The sequence below is a fragment of the Carex rostrata genome, chromosome 13 (assembly GCF_964058835.1).
Source record: "Carex rostrata chromosome 13, lpCarRost1.2, whole genome shotgun sequence".
NCBI lineage: Eukaryota > Viridiplantae > Streptophyta > Magnoliopsida > Poales > Cyperaceae > Carex > Carex rostrata.
The window spans coordinates 11,730,903-11,750,892 of NC_135930.1; the positions used below are offsets into that span (position 1 = coordinate 11,730,903).

At 32.9% G+C, this 19,990-nt stretch overlaps 3 protein-coding genes across 5 annotated transcripts in view; 2 read left to right on the top strand and 1 right to left on the bottom strand.

Annotated features, from left to right (window-relative positions):
* Nucleotides 1-19,990, bottom strand: part of LOC144564836 (Vacuolar protein sorting 55 (VPS55) family protein) — a 43,285-nt gene that overhangs the window by 16,138 nt on the left and 7,157 nt on the right. The window lies entirely within an intron of this gene.
* Nucleotides 54-6,097, top strand: LOC144564832 (uncharacterized). Of its 2 annotated transcripts, XM_078314446.1 has the most exons (9): nucleotides 54-408; nucleotides 1,409-2,975; nucleotides 3,273-3,411; nucleotides 3,500-3,570; nucleotides 4,027-4,265; nucleotides 4,448-4,534; nucleotides 4,620-4,719; nucleotides 5,105-5,300; nucleotides 5,672-6,097. In XM_078314446.1, the coding sequence occupies exons 2-9, from the start codon at nucleotides 1,425-1,427 to the stop codon at nucleotides 5,989-5,991; spliced, it is 2,703 nt and encodes a 900-aa protein (XP_078170572.1). In that variant the 5' UTR covers nucleotides 54-408; nucleotides 1,409-1,424; the 3' UTR covers nucleotides 5,992-6,097. The 2 variants fall into 2 exon arrangements, with proteins under 2 accessions (XP_078170572.1, XP_078170571.1); XM_078314445.1 differs by lacking the exon at nucleotides 54-408 and having other exon boundaries at nucleotides 1,006-2,975.
* On the top strand, nucleotides 8,764-11,493 carry LOC144564834 (Nuclear transport factor 2 (NTF2) family protein). Of its 2 annotated transcripts, none has more exons than XR_013514753.1 (6): nucleotides 8,764-9,070; nucleotides 9,641-9,724; nucleotides 9,826-9,865; nucleotides 10,153-10,221; nucleotides 10,373-10,599; nucleotides 10,783-11,209. XR_013514753.1 is itself a non-coding variant. In XM_078314448.1 (6 exons), the coding sequence occupies exons 1-6, from the start codon at nucleotides 8,976-8,978 to the stop codon at nucleotides 11,295-11,297; spliced, it is 534 nt and encodes a 177-aa protein (XP_078170574.1). In that variant the 5' UTR covers nucleotides 8,764-8,975; the 3' UTR covers nucleotides 11,298-11,493. The 2 variants fall into 2 exon arrangements, 1 of the variants encoding a protein (XP_078170574.1); XM_078314448.1 differs by having other exon boundaries at nucleotides 10,373-10,482; nucleotides 11,162-11,493.

Below are 19,990 nucleotides of genomic sequence, written 5' to 3' on the forward strand. Positions count from 1 at the left end.
TGCATTTTCAATCAACTGCATGTATTTGCAAATTTAAGGCCTGCAGTAAAATTTAATTAAAAATTTTATAAGGGTTGATCTGCGAATTTCCTTTAATGAACTATTAAGTAGGACACCTGTTCCCAGCACCTGCATGCAAATTTCCTCTATATATTTTTATTTGCAGGGCTTAAAGCTTCATGCAAAATTAAATAGTAGCAAGTGAGACAGTTAGCTGGAATCGCTGGAGCGCCTTTCTCCGCTTCTATATATACTCCTTTCTGACATGAATTTACCTATCAGAAAGAAGAGATTCACAACACATGAATTTACCTGTCAAAAGCTACATTACATATAGAGAGAATAGGTTTACAGTTCAGCAAGGAGAAAACCTCCAATTCTCTGCTCTATTCTTCGTCTTTCGAATCAGTAAGCTTAGTTATTCTCAAACTATCTCGAATTATTTTTCTTTTCTTTTTAATTAATAGGAAAGGTTTTCTAGGTGTTTGGTTGTCGAATGCAAGTCTTAATTTGGCCCTGGAAATGTTTTGATAACAAGATGTCACACTAAACACTGATTAGACAAGAAAATAGATAAAATTTTGATCAATCCTTGATTGATGTTTTTATTTGTTTGAATCACATGAGTGTCTAATCTAACACTATATAACGCATCATTTTTAATTCATTTTTTTTATCAGAGCAGGAGTGTCGTTGTATACATATGCAAAACAACTATAGAAGTAACTGTACTACTAAGTTGAGACAAAATTTTATTTCAAAAAAACACACCAAAAAGTTACCGAATTAAGGTTTGTTTCTTGGATTGTGGAAGCACCTTCTGTTATACATGTGAGAATCTTTTTATCTTTTCATAGGAGAAAATAGAAGTTGATTAATGTTTCTTTTCTGGAGTATAAATTCTCAAGTCATTCTGATGTTAGATTCATAGGGGAGGAAAGATCTATGTAATAGTCTACAACCAGGAAATTGTGAAATATCCAATTCCCCTATCTCATACAAAAAATAAAAAAATCTAATGTAGGGCGACATTATTGGAATGCCACATGCTAGTAAGCATCTTAATTCATAGGGAAGTATTTGAACAGAAAACTTGAATATTACGGAAATATCCATTAATTTTAATGATCGCCTTTATATGAATGCCTATAATAATTTCTGCAAGCTTAATGATATTTTTAACTATTGCAAAGCAGTGTGTAATCCTTATTTATACTACTTGTTTTCACTTACAATGCTATATGACAATATTTGGTAATATCAAAATTTCTCTTCTGTACCAAATTAAATACACCCTCAAGGATTAAACAATCAATGAAATGTGTGCAAGCTGAATGTTTATTTTTTATATTCATATCATGACACAACTACAGCAAGATATACTAATTACTATATTTATCATTGTTAGGCGTACTTTGCAAAGAATGGCCAGTCAACAGCAGGAGAAAGGATCCTTAAACAGTTCCTTTCTGGTACTCAATTTGGGAAGCAACACAGTCACCCTTGCAAACTCATTCATGCTTTCAAATCCAAACCCAACCCCAACCCCAACTCCAACCCCAATCTCAAATGCAAATCTCAATTCAAACTCTGCATCTGATGAAGAACCAGGAACACCCCAGAACCTCAGCAAGAAATCCAAAAAGAGTTCAATCCGGGATTCTGATGACCCTGAATGGGTCCCTGGAAAGAAAATGAAGCAGGCATCGAAACATAAACCCGACACAGAAACCACTGATGCTACAACAAAAATAATGGAGGAGCAAAAGCAGGAACAACAATCATCTGTACCGAGACTAGGATTGGGGTTATCATCACCAACCCCACCCCAGTATCTAATCAGTCTTTTGGGTTTTTTCGGGTGGAAAGTGGGTTTCAGACCTGCAAGCCGGGATTATGTGTACCAGTCTCCCACTGGTATGTCATACCATTCACTTCCAAAGGCATTTGAGACATTTTTAGATGGTAATTCAAAGTATAAAGAGAAACCATGGCTTTTGAAATCTGGTACTACTGGTGGTAGTTCTAGCATGGCAGGTAAAAGACCACTGGTTCAGGAGAAAATTAAGACAGATAGTATATCTGAAGAACGTAATTTTCAAAAGATGGAGGGTAGTAATGAAACTGTAAAAAGAAATAACAAAAAAATCTCCAATGACAAAACTAAAAGTTCGGCTCAAGCTAGTAGGAGACCTCGGCCGAAACCAGTCAGGAGAGCAACACGTACAAACCCAAGTGAGAAACCAAAAACAAGACTCAAACCAAAATCAAAAGCAGAAATAAAAACAGGGTCAGTACCCAAAGTTGACAAAAAGAAGAATGAGAAACCAAACACCTCCAGCTCCAAGATAACTAGAGATGAAAGCAATGTGGCACAGAAGAGGGATGAAAGAGGCAAAACAGTTTGTGAAGCTGGAGGTCTCCAGTTCAGAGACTATCACAAGACAGGGGTCCCACGGTGCATCCTGACTGCTCGTTCTAAAACTGCAAACAAAAGCAATAATAAAAATAATAACAAACCACCAACAAAACTAACAGTATTTTCCAAATTAATTGAAACCGGTACGCTGACTGAGAACCAGCCAGTCATGTATGTTTCTGAGGATAATGGTAGTGGCACTGGTACCAGCATCTTGAGTGGCAAGGTGATGCGAGATGGGATCTTCTGTGACTGTTGCCAAGAAACAGTCACCATACAAGAGTTTGAATCCCATGCGGGAAGCAATGCTAAGAAACCATGGGAGAACGTGTTTTTGGCATCGGGGAAGACCCTAGTAAACTGCTTAGAGGAGGCATGGAACTCAGCAAGGCGGTCTGAAAATCTGGAGGGCATCCTAGGAAAAGAAAAAAATTTGGGGATGTATGAGGAGGGTGATGAGAGTGATGATACATGTGGGATATGTGCCGATGGAGGACGGTTGATTTGCTGTGATGGCTGCCCTTCTACTTTTCATCAGGAGTGCTTGAATTTAGAGGTAAGTACTTAGTATGGTTTAAGTATTGCACCAGTATGTAGCTTTGATTGTCACTGACTTACTGGAATCATACTGGTACAATGCAAGATAGTAGTACTGGTAGTTTTTACTGGGCCAAGCATGTGACAACTAATAACACCGATTAATTGTCATTCCATGGTTCATACAGTACAATATTCCAGTGGAGTGTTGGTCACGTCTAGTGGTACATACTAATATCACGCAAAACATTAGAAGCAAACATTACCAATTTATATTAATTCTTCATCAATTGATATTTCTGGTTCACTGCCCCAGGCACTTCCGGAGGGTTCCTGGTATTGCCCCTACTGTAGATGCCACTTTTGCAATTTTTATGGCTACAGGTTTGAATTGGCCGGATCCATGTCCGCTAAAACCCTAGATCCTTCAACATGCAAACAATGCAAAAGAAAATGTACGTGTAGCATATATATGCTTATTTTTAGCATTTAACAGAAAAGGACTACATATATATGGCAATTTAATTAATCTTTTTTCTGTAGATCATGAGCAGTGTGCATGGAGAAATGATAAAACTGAGTCAAAACTATTCTGTAGCAAGAGTTGCCATAAGGTAATTATTTATTACTTGAAAGATAATAATGTAAAATGAAAACTATACAGCTCTGTTGTTGAATTACCTTCACTTTTAAATTCAATCCAATGAAGTCCACAGTTGCAATTGAGCTCCAATACAACCCAATTAAGCGCCCTTTCTAAAATTAAGCTAAACTCAACACATACTAAAAATTGATTTTACTTGGGAAATTAAAATTCAACCAAAATTAAGCTGCAAATCTGCAAGCCATGCCAATATAGATCCAATCAAAACCATCCACTCTGCAATTAGGCACAAGTCCAACCAGTCTATTTATCCCAAATTAACTGCCTTGTCTACTAGTATAGTTGACTGTAAAAATGTTTAAATTTCATACATTGTTCTCTACATCCAAAATCTATTTGATAACATAAACAAAGGAAAATCAATAGTACAATAAAGAAGTGATAATTTTTTTTTTTTTAATTTCAGCTGGCAGCACAGTTGTCCGATTTAATTGGCATCTCAAACCATATGGAGGGAGATTTTAGCTGGACTATTTTGAAAATAAGGGAAAATTTGGGGGAGAATAACCAAAGGAGCCTATCATCAATTTTGGCAGGAAATTTGAAATTATCAACGGGTCTTTCTTTATTGAGGGAATGCTTTCTGCCTCTGATAGATCAACGGACCAGCATCAATGTACTTTCACAAGCTATTTATAGCCGTGGGTAAGAGTTTTATCTTGAAAAATTGTTTCTTGTTTGCACATCCAAAACCTACCAGCATCATTTTATTCATTTTAAAATGAGAAAATAAGTAACATCTTGTGCTGAAAGTAATTTTAGTTTCTTAATTTCCGAATTTTAGTTCTGTGGTTTTACCATCTAAGTATAATATTCCAATTGCCCAGGTCACGCTATAACCGGTTGAACTACGAAGGCTTCTACACAGTTGTTTTGCAGAAGTGCGAAGAAGTGATTTCACTTGCTCTCCTGAGGTTCATGCTTTGTACCAGCAGACATTCTCTTTGTTAAGATCACCGTCTTATATATGTTCTAAGTGTCTTTTTTTGGATGAGATAGATTTCATGGGACAAAAATGGCTGAAATGCCATTTGTTGGTACAAGACCTATTTATCAGAGACAAGGAATGTGTCATCGTCTTCTTAATGGAGTTGAACAGGTATGCAAATAAAACTACTATACTCCAAATGTAATATTAACTAAGTAAGGTTATTTATATTGTCAAAGAACATAAAAGACTGCATAATGGACTTCAAAGTGGTGGTTTCAGGGTTGAGGGTTTTCAGTAACTTTTGAGTGGTTTCATTATTCAAGTACGATAAAATTTTCTTGAAATGAGAAAATTTGGTGGTCATTTATTAATGTAAGCATAAGATAAATTGGTGTTGAGAACAAAAAGTACATTGAACTAAATTGAATTGGCATTGCCCGGTTTACAACTCATATTCATATGCCTAACTCAAGACCAGAGATGGTAACGAAACTGGCTATTGTTCTCAGATCCACATGTAATATATACTACATTCTTTTGGTATGAAATGCAGATGCTGTCGCTGCTTGAAGTAGAGAAACTGGTGGTACCAGCCATACCGGACATGGTGAACACATGGACTGGATCTTTCTCCTTTATGCTTCTTGAACCGCCCCTGAAAGAAGAAATCAAGAACATTAGCCTTGTCATATTTGCTGAAACCACGCTTCTTGAGAAAACTATTTTTAAACCACAACCAGACAAACAAGGTATAATTCCCCTTGTTGCTATTCCTTTCGTACAAACTCATTGGCAATAGCATAAAACACAATTAAGAAAACTCAAAGCCATAAAATTATCCCTAAAATAAAACACATGAAAAGAAAATATACACAAAACTGTACCAGTACTAGGTCCAATAGATAGTACAGGTGCGGCATGCCTAATGAGCGGTTTGGTAGGAGGGTTAATGTTACAGTCTTGCTAAAATTATGCCACTGATAAAAGAATAGTTGAAACTAATTTTAGAACCAGAGATGACTGATACAATTACTGGTACCAGTAGGATGGAAATTTTTTTTTTTAAATTTCTTTATTAATATGAGTAATGAAAAGGAGCTTTGTTTTTTTACATGGTCAGATTCCATCTATGGACATTCTACAGTAGGTTCCAGAGAGAATACAGAACCTTCAAGAAGAACCTTGCAAGATGCATTTCCAATTGCTCCCAACTACCTCTACTCTAGTGGTTTCCCCTTCTTTCCATTGCAAGAGATCTTACAACAAGGTCTCCTGTCAACAAGCCCACATCCCTCCTTCCATGGTCAATTACTTGGCAGCAACAGTCTAGAAGCTTCTGGAAGCATTTTTGCACCTGCGCCTTCTGACGCATTACAGGCATTTGATGATGCAGTTTATAGCAACATGTCTTTTGAAAGTCTTCTAAGAATGGCTGATTAATTTCCCCTACTTTTTCTTAATAATTTGATGCAACTATTTTCTGGCAGTTGCATTTAACAGCAAAAGAAAGAGCTGAGAAGATAATGTTAATGAAAATGTTATATATTTTCTTGTTTTGAAAACATAATGGCCTGATCGAAAGGAAACAGTATGCTTGATGTTAAATAAATAACTAGAATATAATTTTTTATTATACTCCACATTTCTTAGTGACTATATATTTTTAATAAAAATAAAAGCTAGTCTTAAAAGTTAAAAGTAAAGAAAACACTTTATACAAAAGTCCTTGTTTGATTGTATGGTAAAAAATAATTTACCTTTTTCTCATAAAATATAGTATACTGGAGACTGCTCAAATTTTTAATTTTTAATTTACATTTTAGTAATTATCTATATGATATACATTATAAAAATAAAAAAATGATGGGTTTGATACAGATGTTTTCTTCTTTCAACTTCTTCTGTTTTGAAATTTACTAAAAATATAAGACATAAAATAATTAATTTTGTTGTCACAGACAGACAGACAGACACCCTCCTACAAAAATAATAATAAAAGACACCCCGGGCAATCGCTGAAACAACGATCAATATGGGATGCATGTTCATTATAATTTAAATTGTAAATTATAAATCAAATTCGGCGCAATTTAAAACTAGTCCATTATAAAGCGACTTAAACATTAACTACTCAAGTTCAGCGACACTTGAATGATACTTGTATATTTTCAAAATTACATCAAATTTTAATAGGCAGTTTATTTAAATTTGGTAATTATTTTATCATTGATCTTTCACAATTGTCAAATTATCAAATATGTATCTTTTCTTGTGAGGATAGTTTTGTAAATTTTCAGTAAAAACCATTAGCTAAGAGTCAAATTAGACTTTTCAAATTGACTCCGCCGCCACGGCTTTCTAGCCATGAATCCACCAAGCGCCTCAATTTTGCCACGTGGCGCGTCCAAAACCAGATTTTTTTTTTTTTTTGAAAACCAGAATTTATTTGAGCCTTTCTTACCTGGTCTATATTTTGTACTTGGTAATTAATTGCAATTATGTTAAATATTTATTATTTTTTAATATTATCCAAACAATATTTTTGTTTGTTAGGACTTAGGAGAGTTATTATATATGTGGTAATTATTTGTTGGGCCTCAATTATTTTTGACTAATTTTGAATGATAATCCAACTAAACTCAATCCGAGTTGACAAATAACATAATATCTAATTTACTGAAATGAAATAACAAAGCAATATGAGAATATGCCGGAGTCAACTAACCTAGTTAAAATTAACTCTCAATTATATTGCTTACTCCAGTAGATTTCACATTGAGATAAAATTTTACAGAATTTTGCAAAAATTCTTTAAAATTGTGTGATTTTAACTTCATTTAAACATTTTATTTTTTAAAAGAGATAAGAGTCATGAGGAAAGCCGAAATTTTTATTAGTACCCTTTCAAAAAATAAAATAAATCAAAAAAATCTCAAAATTGAGGAATTCCACATTTATCCGGACCGCTAAGTCAATCTGTGGCCCACTTATGGAGGGGGATAGATTGGCTTAGAGGTCCCTCATAACTTAACACCCTAAATGGATGGAGAGTAGAGGAAGATCAACATATTTAATATTTTCATGTTTGAATGATTAATGAGAGAAAATAAATTTACTTTCATTTCCATCTTATTTCTTGTTTGGTTGATTAAAATTTAGGAGGTTAATAAGAAATTCGGTAACTATTTTAGGTTTGAGAAAAACATTTTGTATGAAAATTATATATGTCGGATATAGAGTTGGACATTTGTGTCATTTTTTTCTAAAAATATTTGTAACAAAATTTCTTTCCATCCGTTATACTTCAATTTGGAAGGGAAATCGATTCCATTATAATGATACAAGGTTAAACCTTTCACCTCCTGCACTCTTCGCCTCCGACATAATTTTATCAACCAAACACGATTTAACGGAAAGTTTTTGTTCCTTTCCATTCCCTCCCTCCGTCTACTCTCTATCCAAACAAGGTGTTATATATTTAATATTACAGTGTATTTTTTGGACTTTTAGAGGACCACCAAGCCAATCTGCAGACCTCTATAAATAGGTTGTAGATTGACTTAGCGGCCCGAGTAATGTAGAATTTCAATGAGGAAAGAGAGGAGCTGATTGCTCTTCTGGCCAATTTTATTTTTGAGTAGTAGACGATATTTTTCAGAATATTTTTTAACTATGCTAATATTTTATAATAATTATAAAATATTATTGATTCTAAGTTTTTGTTATGTTATCTGTGCTAACAGCACGCTGCATTAAACAAATTAAAATCAGCGGATAATGACAAACTTATTTAATTTTATACAACGTACAACTTAAATAAGAGATAAAATAAAATAAATATATAACTGATGTGTAATAAGAATAATTTTGTCAATATTTTTACTCATTTAAAACCAATCCAAATATACATCCAATAAAAAAGGAGAACTAAAGGTAAACCAAACACTCATTAACTCAAACTCGAAGTGTACCGAATTTAAACCGAATTCGCATCCTCTGAGATATCTCAACTTTTGCGTGTTTTCATGGAAAATCTCAACTGTTGAAATATGTTCTGCACGAATCTCAAAGCACAAATAATACGGGCCCCCGACGCAAAAGTTGGATATCTCAGACTGAGAGGATAACACCGGATCCAACCTGTGTTTACCTTTTCATCCTTTATTCCCTTTACCATTTTAAGACAAATTAAATTACGTGAAAAAACAAAACATTTTGAATTTGTGATGGTCAATTAGTCGCATAAAATTTCTGGATTAATTCATAAATACATTTCCAGTCTACCCAACCCCATTTTGTCCCTCTCTCTCTCTCTCTCTCTCTCTCTCTCTCTCTCTCAAAGGCTGGCGAACCGGCTTGTTTCATCTTTGTTATTTAGAGACAAAATCAAACCATCTCTCTTTCGATCTATCAAACAATCAACAATGGCGCAGATGACGAAGGAAAAAACAGAGCATGGGACGGACAAGCAACAACTTGAAGGCATCTTTGAGCGTATTATGCCCCATCTCCTTAACTTGTTAGTTGGAATTCATTTATTGTTAATTTGTTATGTGATTTCTTTCAAATTCATCTTTCTGTACTTGTTCTAAATGTAAACTTTTCCTAGCATACCTTCAAATTGTTGAAATTCGTGGACAAGCCCTTGAAAAGTTGAAAACTTTGGAATTAATGAGAGACAATTAAGTAACATCTTAAACTCTTAACCGCACTTTTATCATAAATAAAAATAAATAAAAAATGGATGTAACATGTGAAATATGTTTTGTTACGATACATAGTGAATATTTGAGTCTGTGTTCACTTTGGAATAAAGAAGCACCAAATGAATCTCCTTTCCTTTGGGAAATAAAACGAGACCAAGTAAATGGCAGAATATTTCTCAAGGCGGAAAACATAGGAAAATTTTGATATTATAATTGCATGTTGATTAGAAAACTGAAAAGTAGACTAGCTTATTCTATTTTGATTAGAAAACAAAATCACATGCATGCCAATTCCAGATAAGTTCTAATAAAGTAACATATAGAGCATACACAAATTTAATTGCAAGTTTAATTTTTGTGCTTGTTTAATTATTTCTTTTAAGATATGGGTCTACTGCAACTGCTAAAGATTTCGAGATGTATGCACCACATGCCACCTTTGAGGATCCGCTCATGCGTGCTCACGGGTATAGTATCTTCTCTTTTAGAGTCACTATTTTCTTCCTTTAGGATAAAAAAAAGTATTCATTTTGGTCATTATCTAAACATTTCATATTTCATTTTCCAGAGTTGATCAGATTAAATCAGCATTTTATACTCTTCCCAAGGTCTGTCCCTCTTTTTTGTATTATGAATTTGTATTGGCAGGTTTTGGTTCACAACTATGTACCGATCAAGTAGTGGTGGCAGTTCTGGATATGCTTTTGTTACTTTTGTATTTGTTTTATCTCTAGTTGAATTATTTGTAATTAAGCTTATTATATGGGTTTTTTCTGCAGCAGTTACATCAAGACAACAGTATTAATGCCTTATGGAAAGGTGTTATACAAGTTTGAAAAAAAAAAAAAAAAAAAACTTGTGTCATTAGTTTAATAGAAATACATCTATTTGTCAGGTATTTGGAGAATCAAAAATTGTGGAATACACCGTGAAAGAAAACATAACTGGACCTGGAAAAGTAGAGGTCTCTTTTTTTGTCTCCCTTTTCTTTTCTTTTTTAAGAAACTAATTTTGGGTTACAATGTGTTATTAACCAAAGTTTCATTATCCATCCTCACCAAGCTTCCAATATGGGTTAAGTAAAAAGTTTCTGTTTTAAAAAAAATGTTTAACAGTTTATTATAGATAACAAGCAACACTACAAGGTATTTGGAAAAGACGTGGATCTGACGACTCAAATCAGACTTAATGTTGAGGATGGCAAAGTCGTCCGTCATGAAGACTGGTCAGCTCTATTCTTTTTTTGTTTTTTGGTTATTTTCTCTGTATTATATTAACCTATTTTTACATATTTGGAGGTGAATTAACAAGAAATAGTTGCCAAATGTTGGGGTGTCAGCGAGTTAAGTTGTATTATTTTGAGATAACATCCCTGTCTGTGGTAATAAATAACTGCCTTCGGTGGATTAATTTTGTGTCCTTCTTTGCTTTCCATTTTTGGTCTGAATGCAAGATTCTTGAATGTGATTATCTGAGTTCCTACCTAAGTTCTAATATGGGCTCAGCCTAGTTGGGCTGGGATGAGATGAACCCAGCTGGTCTCAATATAAATCAGGAGAACAAAAATGAAATTACACAAAATTGATAGGCCAAATTGAATACTTAACTTCATTAATCCACTTTTCAAAAGAAACATTTACTGATAACGAGCCTCTAAGAAAATTGTCAGTAACATATATTGCCTTAGTACAAACTAGGCATGAAACACAGGGCAGTTCGAGGTACGATTGTTGATAATGGTACTCATTTGAGACTTCCTTACCTATTCCTGGGATCCGGTACAATCCCAATCTCGTAAGGGCACCAGCTCAAGTCGATTGCTTGATTAATGGATTTCACTATATAGCTCAAAGCTTATGCTAATTGATTAAATAGTTATCTAAGTTAGATTTATAATCTCACAGGTGGGACAAGAAGCCATTGAAAAACAGAGACACAGTCAATATTCCATTTGTGGGTCGTGCAGCTGAGGTGACGAGAAGGGGCTCTATGCTTTTAACACATGCCTTCATGAGTTTTGGAAAGGATCCAAAACCATAAACAACGATTATACTGCTTCACAAGATCTTTATAGTTTGAAATCTTTGTGCTCTTAGCTTAATGGAAGGATTTAGCTCCTCTATGTATTAGTTCCAAATAAAGGTACAAAATACTTTTCATTTTCATATTTTCTTAAGTTTGTATTCCAAATTTTATTCTGTTCCGATGTTTATATAAAGGCCAGACTTTACAGTTATCTGGATTCCTGCTCTAGCAAATTTATTTCCTTGCGGAAAAGGCATCATTGTGCAGTCATCATTTAAGTTCTCATAAATCAAAAGCACAAGTAAGAGTTTAATCTAACACAAAATATATGTCTTACAATAACAAAATATCAGTTATCAGCAATGGTCTTCCCTCATTGAAGGGATCAAACACACAAATTAACTTTCACCAAGAGCTAAATATAACCATTATTGTTGTTATTTCTTATTGGTTACACAACATGTATTCTGATTCTCTTCTATCTTTTAACGGCTTTTATTGAATGGAACTAAATTTAAAAAAAAAAGAGGGCAGGACATCTCGCTCTTGTCAGTAGGTCCATTCCTTTGGAAGTGCTACCTCAGGCGAGGTATCACATGGCACCATGTCCTTCTCTTCCTTCTTTCCGCTTGCCTTAGTTGGTTGCATCTGCTTCTTCTGTTGTGCATTTCCTTTGATAGGCACAACAGCAAGACATTTTCAACAAATATACATACAATTAAATACTTTCACATTTACATGGCTAGTGACTTGTGAACTAATTATAATATAGCCTTTCTTTTGCTTCAATGAGAAAACCAAAGAAATTTCATAAGAATATTGTAAATTCTTTTTTTTTGAAAAAAAAAGAGAGTGGCGCAAATAAAAAATTAGAATACACACACATTTAAAAGATAGATATTATTTTCTTGCCCAGTCTTTGTGATGGCAATTAAGGAAACATATACACTGAAATTAAACTCAGTGATAACCAAACTGGAAGTAATCATCATACACGAATTCTTTTTTATTCGTCAAACAGTGCTAAGATCAACATTGTGGCGGTTGAGAATTTCCACAGACAGACATGATTCATTGCATATGTTGTTGAAACTATTACTTGTTGATAATAGTATAAAAATAAAATAAAAAACGTATGACCACTTTCCTTTTTCTCATTTTTTTCGGTATTGAATTACAAAAAAAATGGCTAACATCAGGACATGTTTGACATTCTTGAACATTAGAAGAGTTTTTGGTAAAAGCTGAGTTGAAATTAAAAATTATTGTGTTCAAAAGGCAAAATTATTTTTGTAAAACAATAAATCTACTTCGATTCAATTTTCTGAAAATAAAAAACATGAAAATCATGTTTCGTGGTCTACTTCTTAAGTTTTCCTTGAAATATCTAATTTCACATTGCTGATCCAGCTACTTTGAGAGGAAAAATAAAAAGATAGAAAAGATGAAATTACCATGGTTTTTGCAGGATCCTCTATTATAATTTGGAATGTATACTCCTGTTCCTTGACTTTCTGGTATGCATGGCCAGACTGGAAGCTGGTACAGTCTAATTCCCATATTATTCTACAAAGCCAATAATTTGAAAATTTCCCATTTAGATTTTCAGTTTGTTTTTGCTCAGACGTAAAGAATCGGCTTCATGTCACAAAGACTTGACATATATTTTTTACTTTTATTTACCAGTGCCACTTAAGAAAACAATTTGCATAGAAAAATATAAGAGGATAAATAGATGTATTACATGCTGAACTGGACCAGTGTGAGGAGCTAACAGATATCCATCCGGCGCTAACAGATATCCGTTTGGTGCTCTATTTTGAATCCTTGAGAGCATGACCTTAGTCCACTCTAGTCGAATCCTCTGAACAGTTAACAATAAATTAAGAAAATAGTGTACAAAGTCAATTACAAATTTAGAAAAAAAAAATCCAAGAGAAGAGGAAGAGATGGGACTAATTAAATCTAAGGGTTTTATAGAGATTGTTCACCTCATGCTGTGCATGGTTCAGTAGACTGAAAAGGCGGATCCTGTCCGACAGGTCATCCATGGTGTTGCCATGGTGGAATTGATTCACACCAGACTGCATGAACCACGGCCTCTGCGCCATTAGCAATAGATGCTTAGAGATGAAAGGTATTTCTATTCAACAAAATTTAGGTGCTCTTATTTAGAGGAGGCTAGGGGTGTTTTAGGCATTTATATTTGCTGTTCAATGAATTTTACCTCTCAAATTGCTAAATACTCTGCATGAACCTGGTGTGAAATGGAACATACAGGGACAGATATTTAAGTTTTAATGGGGAATAAATGTCCAGTTTTTCTGTCCCTTCGTTATTATTACTCTCTTCTTCTTTTTTAAATTCCACAAAAACTTGATGCACCACAAGAATTTCACTCATTTATTCCATTTATTTACTAAATAAATATTGATGAAAGTTCGCTTAAATCTATACCCACAAGCTTCATGCAGTCAAACATGTAGTTTAATTCGTACATGCACCTGGATTACCTGATTACAGTCTACAGTGAGATAATTACAACCTGGAGACCCACATTTCAGATGAGATAACTTCATTAAATAAATATGAGCTAGGTTTATATGTAATTTGTTCTTATTGTATTACAAACTATATATATGATGTGTAAAGATTAACTAAATATTCACTAAACCCTGTGTTCCCACAAGTCAGAGGGTATATTTGACAACCATCAATCAGGCCCTGTCTGTCTCTCTCTCTGAGTTTTAAGCAGGAACATAGCATGAAGGAATTAGTAGAACATTGACTTGGCAAGTATAGATGACATGGATATGGAACAATGTAGGTTCAAAGTATGCCCAATAAATCTATTATTACTTTCCTAACAAGTGACAAACCCTCGGGTTATTGCCGAAACGCGTCTAGGGCCGTCCAGGTTGTATGGAAGATTTTTTTTTTATGGTAATTTAGTCATTTTTGCGTTACAAAGGTTCGGATTAGCTTTGACGCATTAAATCAGTAGAAATTAAAAAAAAAAAAATAGCTAGTCATTTAATTCGTCAATGCTTGTCCTATACAAGTAATGAGGAAATTACAGTTTGCTCATTTGGAATAAAATTTGAACTATTTTCTTAACTGCATCCAGCTTATAATGCGCAAATCAATACAAGTAATGTTAATCTGAAGAAAAATTTGAAAGAGGAATACTTAGTCGGGTTCTGCCAATTGAACTCGTTACTCATACAATTATACCATTAGAGAGATGGAGTATGAATTACAGTTTAGGCATTTCCAGTGAAATTTAAATTAGTTTTCTTAACTGCTCCAGCTTATAATGCTCAAATACAAGTAATGTTAATAAGGAAAAAAAATTAGGATGAATACTCAGTCGGGTCCTGTCAGTTGAACTCGTTACTGATACAATTATACAATTTAAGAGGATGGAGTATGCCATGTATACCTGCCAAGAAATGCTTTTGGGATTGTTGATTTGAGTACTGCCTAGCTAGGCATTTATGCAATTCTCGCAACCTTAATTTATGATATGCACTTGTAATTGAAAAAAAAAAATGACTTCTATCTCAATCGAAAACTTCTGTCAATTTTTGCGGTATAATACGGCACACTAGTGTCTTTGTCCCTGGGAAAATCTATACCTGCCAAGATTCATATTCTTGTATTTTTGTGTCATTTATGCCCTTCTAATGTTTCTCTTTTCTCTATGATATATGGATTATGACATTCTAAGTAATGTTATAGTTGAAGAAATAAGAAACTGTTTTGTCATGAACACAGAATAATGTAAAATATGTGCTGAATATATTGACCAAACCTTAATTTTTGCTTTATACTTGGTATTTTATTATACCAATAAACAATTATTCTATTTAAAGGGCAGAGATAAACAGCATAAACATAGATTAAGTTAGAAATTATAAAATTCAAATGAACGATGTCCCGAGAGGTGGAACAAAGATATATCATAGGGTAGGAAAATAATTAGAATCTGATGTAAGTTGTAACTATAGATATTCAATTAGGAATATATTTATACAATTATTTTCAAAATACATAGTAGCAAAAAGTATGTTTTTATATTTTTTAAGACCATAAATTAATAATTAATGCCTTTCCTACTACAATGTGGTTACGCCACCGGTTTCTTCCGTAAATTTCAAATCAAAGGACTCAACAAGCTGTGTTCACTGCCTTTCGTTGGTTCTATTTGTCGTAAGCTCGTGCGCCTGAACTTGAGCCACATCTGTGCAGGGTTTGTGCATGAAGATCGATTGAGTTGTATTTGCTTATAGTTAAGGGGCAACGAAAGAAATCTCTGAAAATTTACTTTTAGAATTTTGAAAACAAAAATTTGATTGTTCTTTTAGATTACATATGCCCATGCTGTATTTTTTTTCCAGAGAAAGTATCATGGTTGTTTTGCATACATTTGTTTCTGTTTACTGATATACTTGCTCGGAAGAAGTTTTAGTGAATTCTACCTGCGTACAATGCAGATGATAACATGAAAAAATTAGAATAACACCAACACTGGTAAAATAAATGAATTGTTATATATTATTGTTCCAAAAATAAGTGATGGTTGTAATTAATACTCCTGTAATCTTGTAAAACAAGGTGGTTGAATTTTAAGATTTTTAAAAAAAGTTATCAATCATTTTTAATTATTGGATCGACTATTAATTATAATTGTATGCCTGAAATTTATTTAATTTTGTAATAAATGTTCATCAGTTAAGTGTGTTATACATAATTCACTGTATGAACTTAATTATATTGTTGTGCGACCATCTATCATTTTTTTTATTTATTTTGCATTTGCTATATATGATTTCACGTACTGTTTTTTTTTTTTTTTTAATTGACTGTTGTTAGAGATATTACCTTGACCAAAGTCAACAGCAGTTAGAGAATTTGTTAAAAAGATGGCTTGATCATAGTCAAAAGGTAGGTAGAAAATTTGTTAAGAGACTTAAATTTAGAGTGTTATCTTACTATATATATTGTATCATCTTATTCTCTTATTATTTATAATGATCTCTCTCAGTCTCTCACCACATATTGAAACGAAATCACATCCTCTTCAATACCTGATAAGAGAATCTTTTATAATTAATTACTAAATCTGGACCGTTCTTTTTAACTTGGCACGAATCTCAAAGCCCAAAAATACTGCTGCTTGTGGTGATCCGAATCCCAAACCGATTGAGATTTAATCTCAAACCGTAAAGTGAGAGTAATCCTCTGCAATACCTCAAAGGATACGGATTCTATTGAAACTCTCTTTCATAATGAAAACCTAGATACAAACTTAGAACCACATTTATATATACCAATAAATAAGATAAAGGAAAAAAAAAAAAAAAAACTATATATGCTACATATGTAACTTGGTCTTGAATCAACCCCAAATCAGCCCTTCTTAATTTTTCTTGACAGTTTAACACTCAGTGTTTGCAAAAACTAAATTTGCGTCGGCATTTTTTTTGACACTAGCACATGTATTTATTTATTTTTTTCCCCAAGAATCGATCAAATAGAAGTTGCATATTTGATACTAAATAATTCACATACATTCACTAATCTGCCTCAACAAAAACTTGCTTCCTACATTAATTTGCTATTACATGAAAACAAAAAGAAAAGAAGGAAGAAAATTTGCAGAGAAAAAACCTTAAAAGACTAATAACAACTAACAAGCACACATTTTTCACCTCACAAAACACATCCCATATATATACATTAGTTGGTGCAAGCATTTTACCAGTAACAGTGTTCTTCCCGCCATGAAATAGAACTGGTATTTGGGTTAATTTATGGTGCTTGTGGCCTCTTAGGACTGGCATGATGGTGCATGGGATCAGGACCAGACGGGGCCCATCTGAGCTCCGATTCAACAAAGTGCTTCGCAAGTTGAGCTCCGGAAGCTTGCTTTGCTATCGGGATTGGTCTCTGTAAAGCATTATTGTTGAAATTAATTATATATGCAGTTAATTATACAATGCATTATTTTAAATATATATGAACCCTAATATTTTTTAATGAGAAAATTCAAGGGAAAAATAAAAAATGGTAAACCTTTAGATGCGTGACACATCTTGAAAAAACTGATCCTTGATTTGTTTTGAATGCTTCAAGCCGGTTGAAAAATAACCCTATAAAAATCAACAGAGTAAATAATGAGAGAAAATATGGAAAAACAGTACTACCAGTACTGTCAGGTCAGGTATTTCTGTTGACCGAGAAAGAATTAATACACTATTTCCTTAGATTTTTTGTTGCCAGTAACTGTTACAATCTCTATTGCATGTGTTGGTGCAACAATTAATGAACAAGTCACCTGTACGAGCATCAGAAGAAGTAGCACAGCACAAGGCTAAAAGAAGCACAAGAGAAACCACCGGGGCACCATGACAAGAGAAGAAACCCATTTCTTCGCTCTCTTCTTCTCTCTTGTATGGAAGTTATTTCGTTTGTTAGTTGGCTCCTGCTGCTCTATTTATTTATTGAAGAATGAAAATCTGACGAGACAGGCTGATTTGAAGTAAATTAATGTCATGAGGAATCTTGTAAGAGATCAGATATCTATCCTGAGCATAATTGTTTATTTATAGAAATTAATTTAAAATAATATAGAAAAATAGATGGAGTGCTGAAGAATCTTCATTTCGTGAAAAATGATTCGTTTGCTTCAAAAATAAAATGAAAGTAGGAAAGAATTGTTTGTCATAAGTACATGTGAGTAGGGTGGTATCATGTCTTGTTAGTATGATATGAGTGTTATTTTCATCTATATAATATCAATTTTAAAATCTATCAAATCGATTTCAAACGGTGAATCTAAACTGTTCAAACTGATCTACTTCATTAGTTATGCGTTTACATTCAAAATTAACAATTTTTCAGATTTATTTAGTATCAAGTCCAGCGGTGCAAATGTGAGATTTTTTATGTTAATTTTAATGCATTTATTTTTCAATATTTTTACCGCTTGACTAGATACTTAAATAACTTTAAAAAAAAATACATATAAATACATCACTTGTAAAGTAAACCAGTTTGAACGGTTTGAATTAGTCTTTGAAGACCTATCCAATAAGTTTTAGAATTGATGTTTTATGATGCCGATGTCGTATTCAGTAGTAACCCAAAAAACTAAATTATTAATTTCGTTTTTTTAGAAATGTATAAAAGAATCGAATCAGTCTATATATATATATATATATATATATATATATATATATGACATCGAAATATTACCAACATTCATTTATTTCTTTGACAGCTCAATACTCGTTGAACTATCAATTTTGCATTTCAATGAAGTATATGTTAGACACTAGATTCTCATATTTTATTTTGTAAATAAACATAAAAGAACTCACTGTCGATATTTAATTTGGTTGCTACTTAAATTAAAAATAACTAGATTGCTTATTATATATATATATTAGAGTAGAACTAGGGTGTTCTTAAGCTCACCAAAGTGTTTGGTGAGCTTGACTCTAAAATCCGTCAAATCGGTTTCAAATGACGAATCCGAACCGTTGGAACCCGCCTATTTTACGTGTGATGCGTCTACATGTGAAATTTTTAAACTTTCGAATTAGTTTAGTATAAAGTCAAGCGGTCAAAACATGTTCAAAAAATGAATGCACTAAAATTAATTTATTAACCTTCTAATTTTGACCAATTGACTTTATACTAAACTAATTCGAAAGTTAAAAAATTTCAAATGTAGATGCATCACACGTAAAATAGACGGGTTCCAACGGTTCGGATTCGCCATTTGAAACCGATTTGACGAGTTTTGGAGTCAAGCTCACCAAACACTTTGGTGAGCTTAAGAACACCCTAGTTCTACTCTATATATTATATTTATTTTATTTTATATGTTGTTGAACATTTTAAATGTAGAATAAATTAATCCGTTTAAAGGAGTAGGATGCTAAAAAACAAATCTATGTTCATAACATTGAATATAGATTAATTTAGTGTGGCTTTACTCCATTTTATTCCTTGTGCTTTAATTACTTACTCGTGATTTAACAGTTTTGAGTATGACGAGGAATGATTGCTCCCTGGCCTGGCGCTGCTCATCAGTTTTAAATGAGATCCGGACGCTCAAAATGCATTGAATTGATTGTGAATTTGTGATGTATTCTCTATCTATACGTACTTTATATTCGCCAGGAGTGTCACTGCCACATTAATTTCATAAAAAAAATGCAAAAATACCAGTATTTTATTCATTCAAACACATATCTATATATGATGTTCTCACCAGCATTCTTCTCTATTTGCATAATATATATATCTCAAAATAGTGTTGTACCATCAACTCAATACCAGTCCAAAAATATGCTTTTATTTATTTTGGTTATGGCCATCTTGTTTAGCACTTTGGTTAAATTTGAACTAATATATATGTGAGGTTTAGATTTCATTAGTTGCTTGTTTATTAATCTGTAATGTTCTTTAATTAAACTAATTTAATAACTGCATTCCATTTTGTACATTGAATTTTTTATGCCTTTAAAATTACTTTTTTTTTATACTGTTAAAGTTTTGTCACTGTAGGAATAATTTAAGAGGAGTGGTCCTCAGTATTGCATTTTAATATATACATCATATTAAACAGTTTGAATCGACTATTGTTTGAACTTTAAAAACTTTGAAAATGTAAAATGTAATTCGGTGTTACCAGA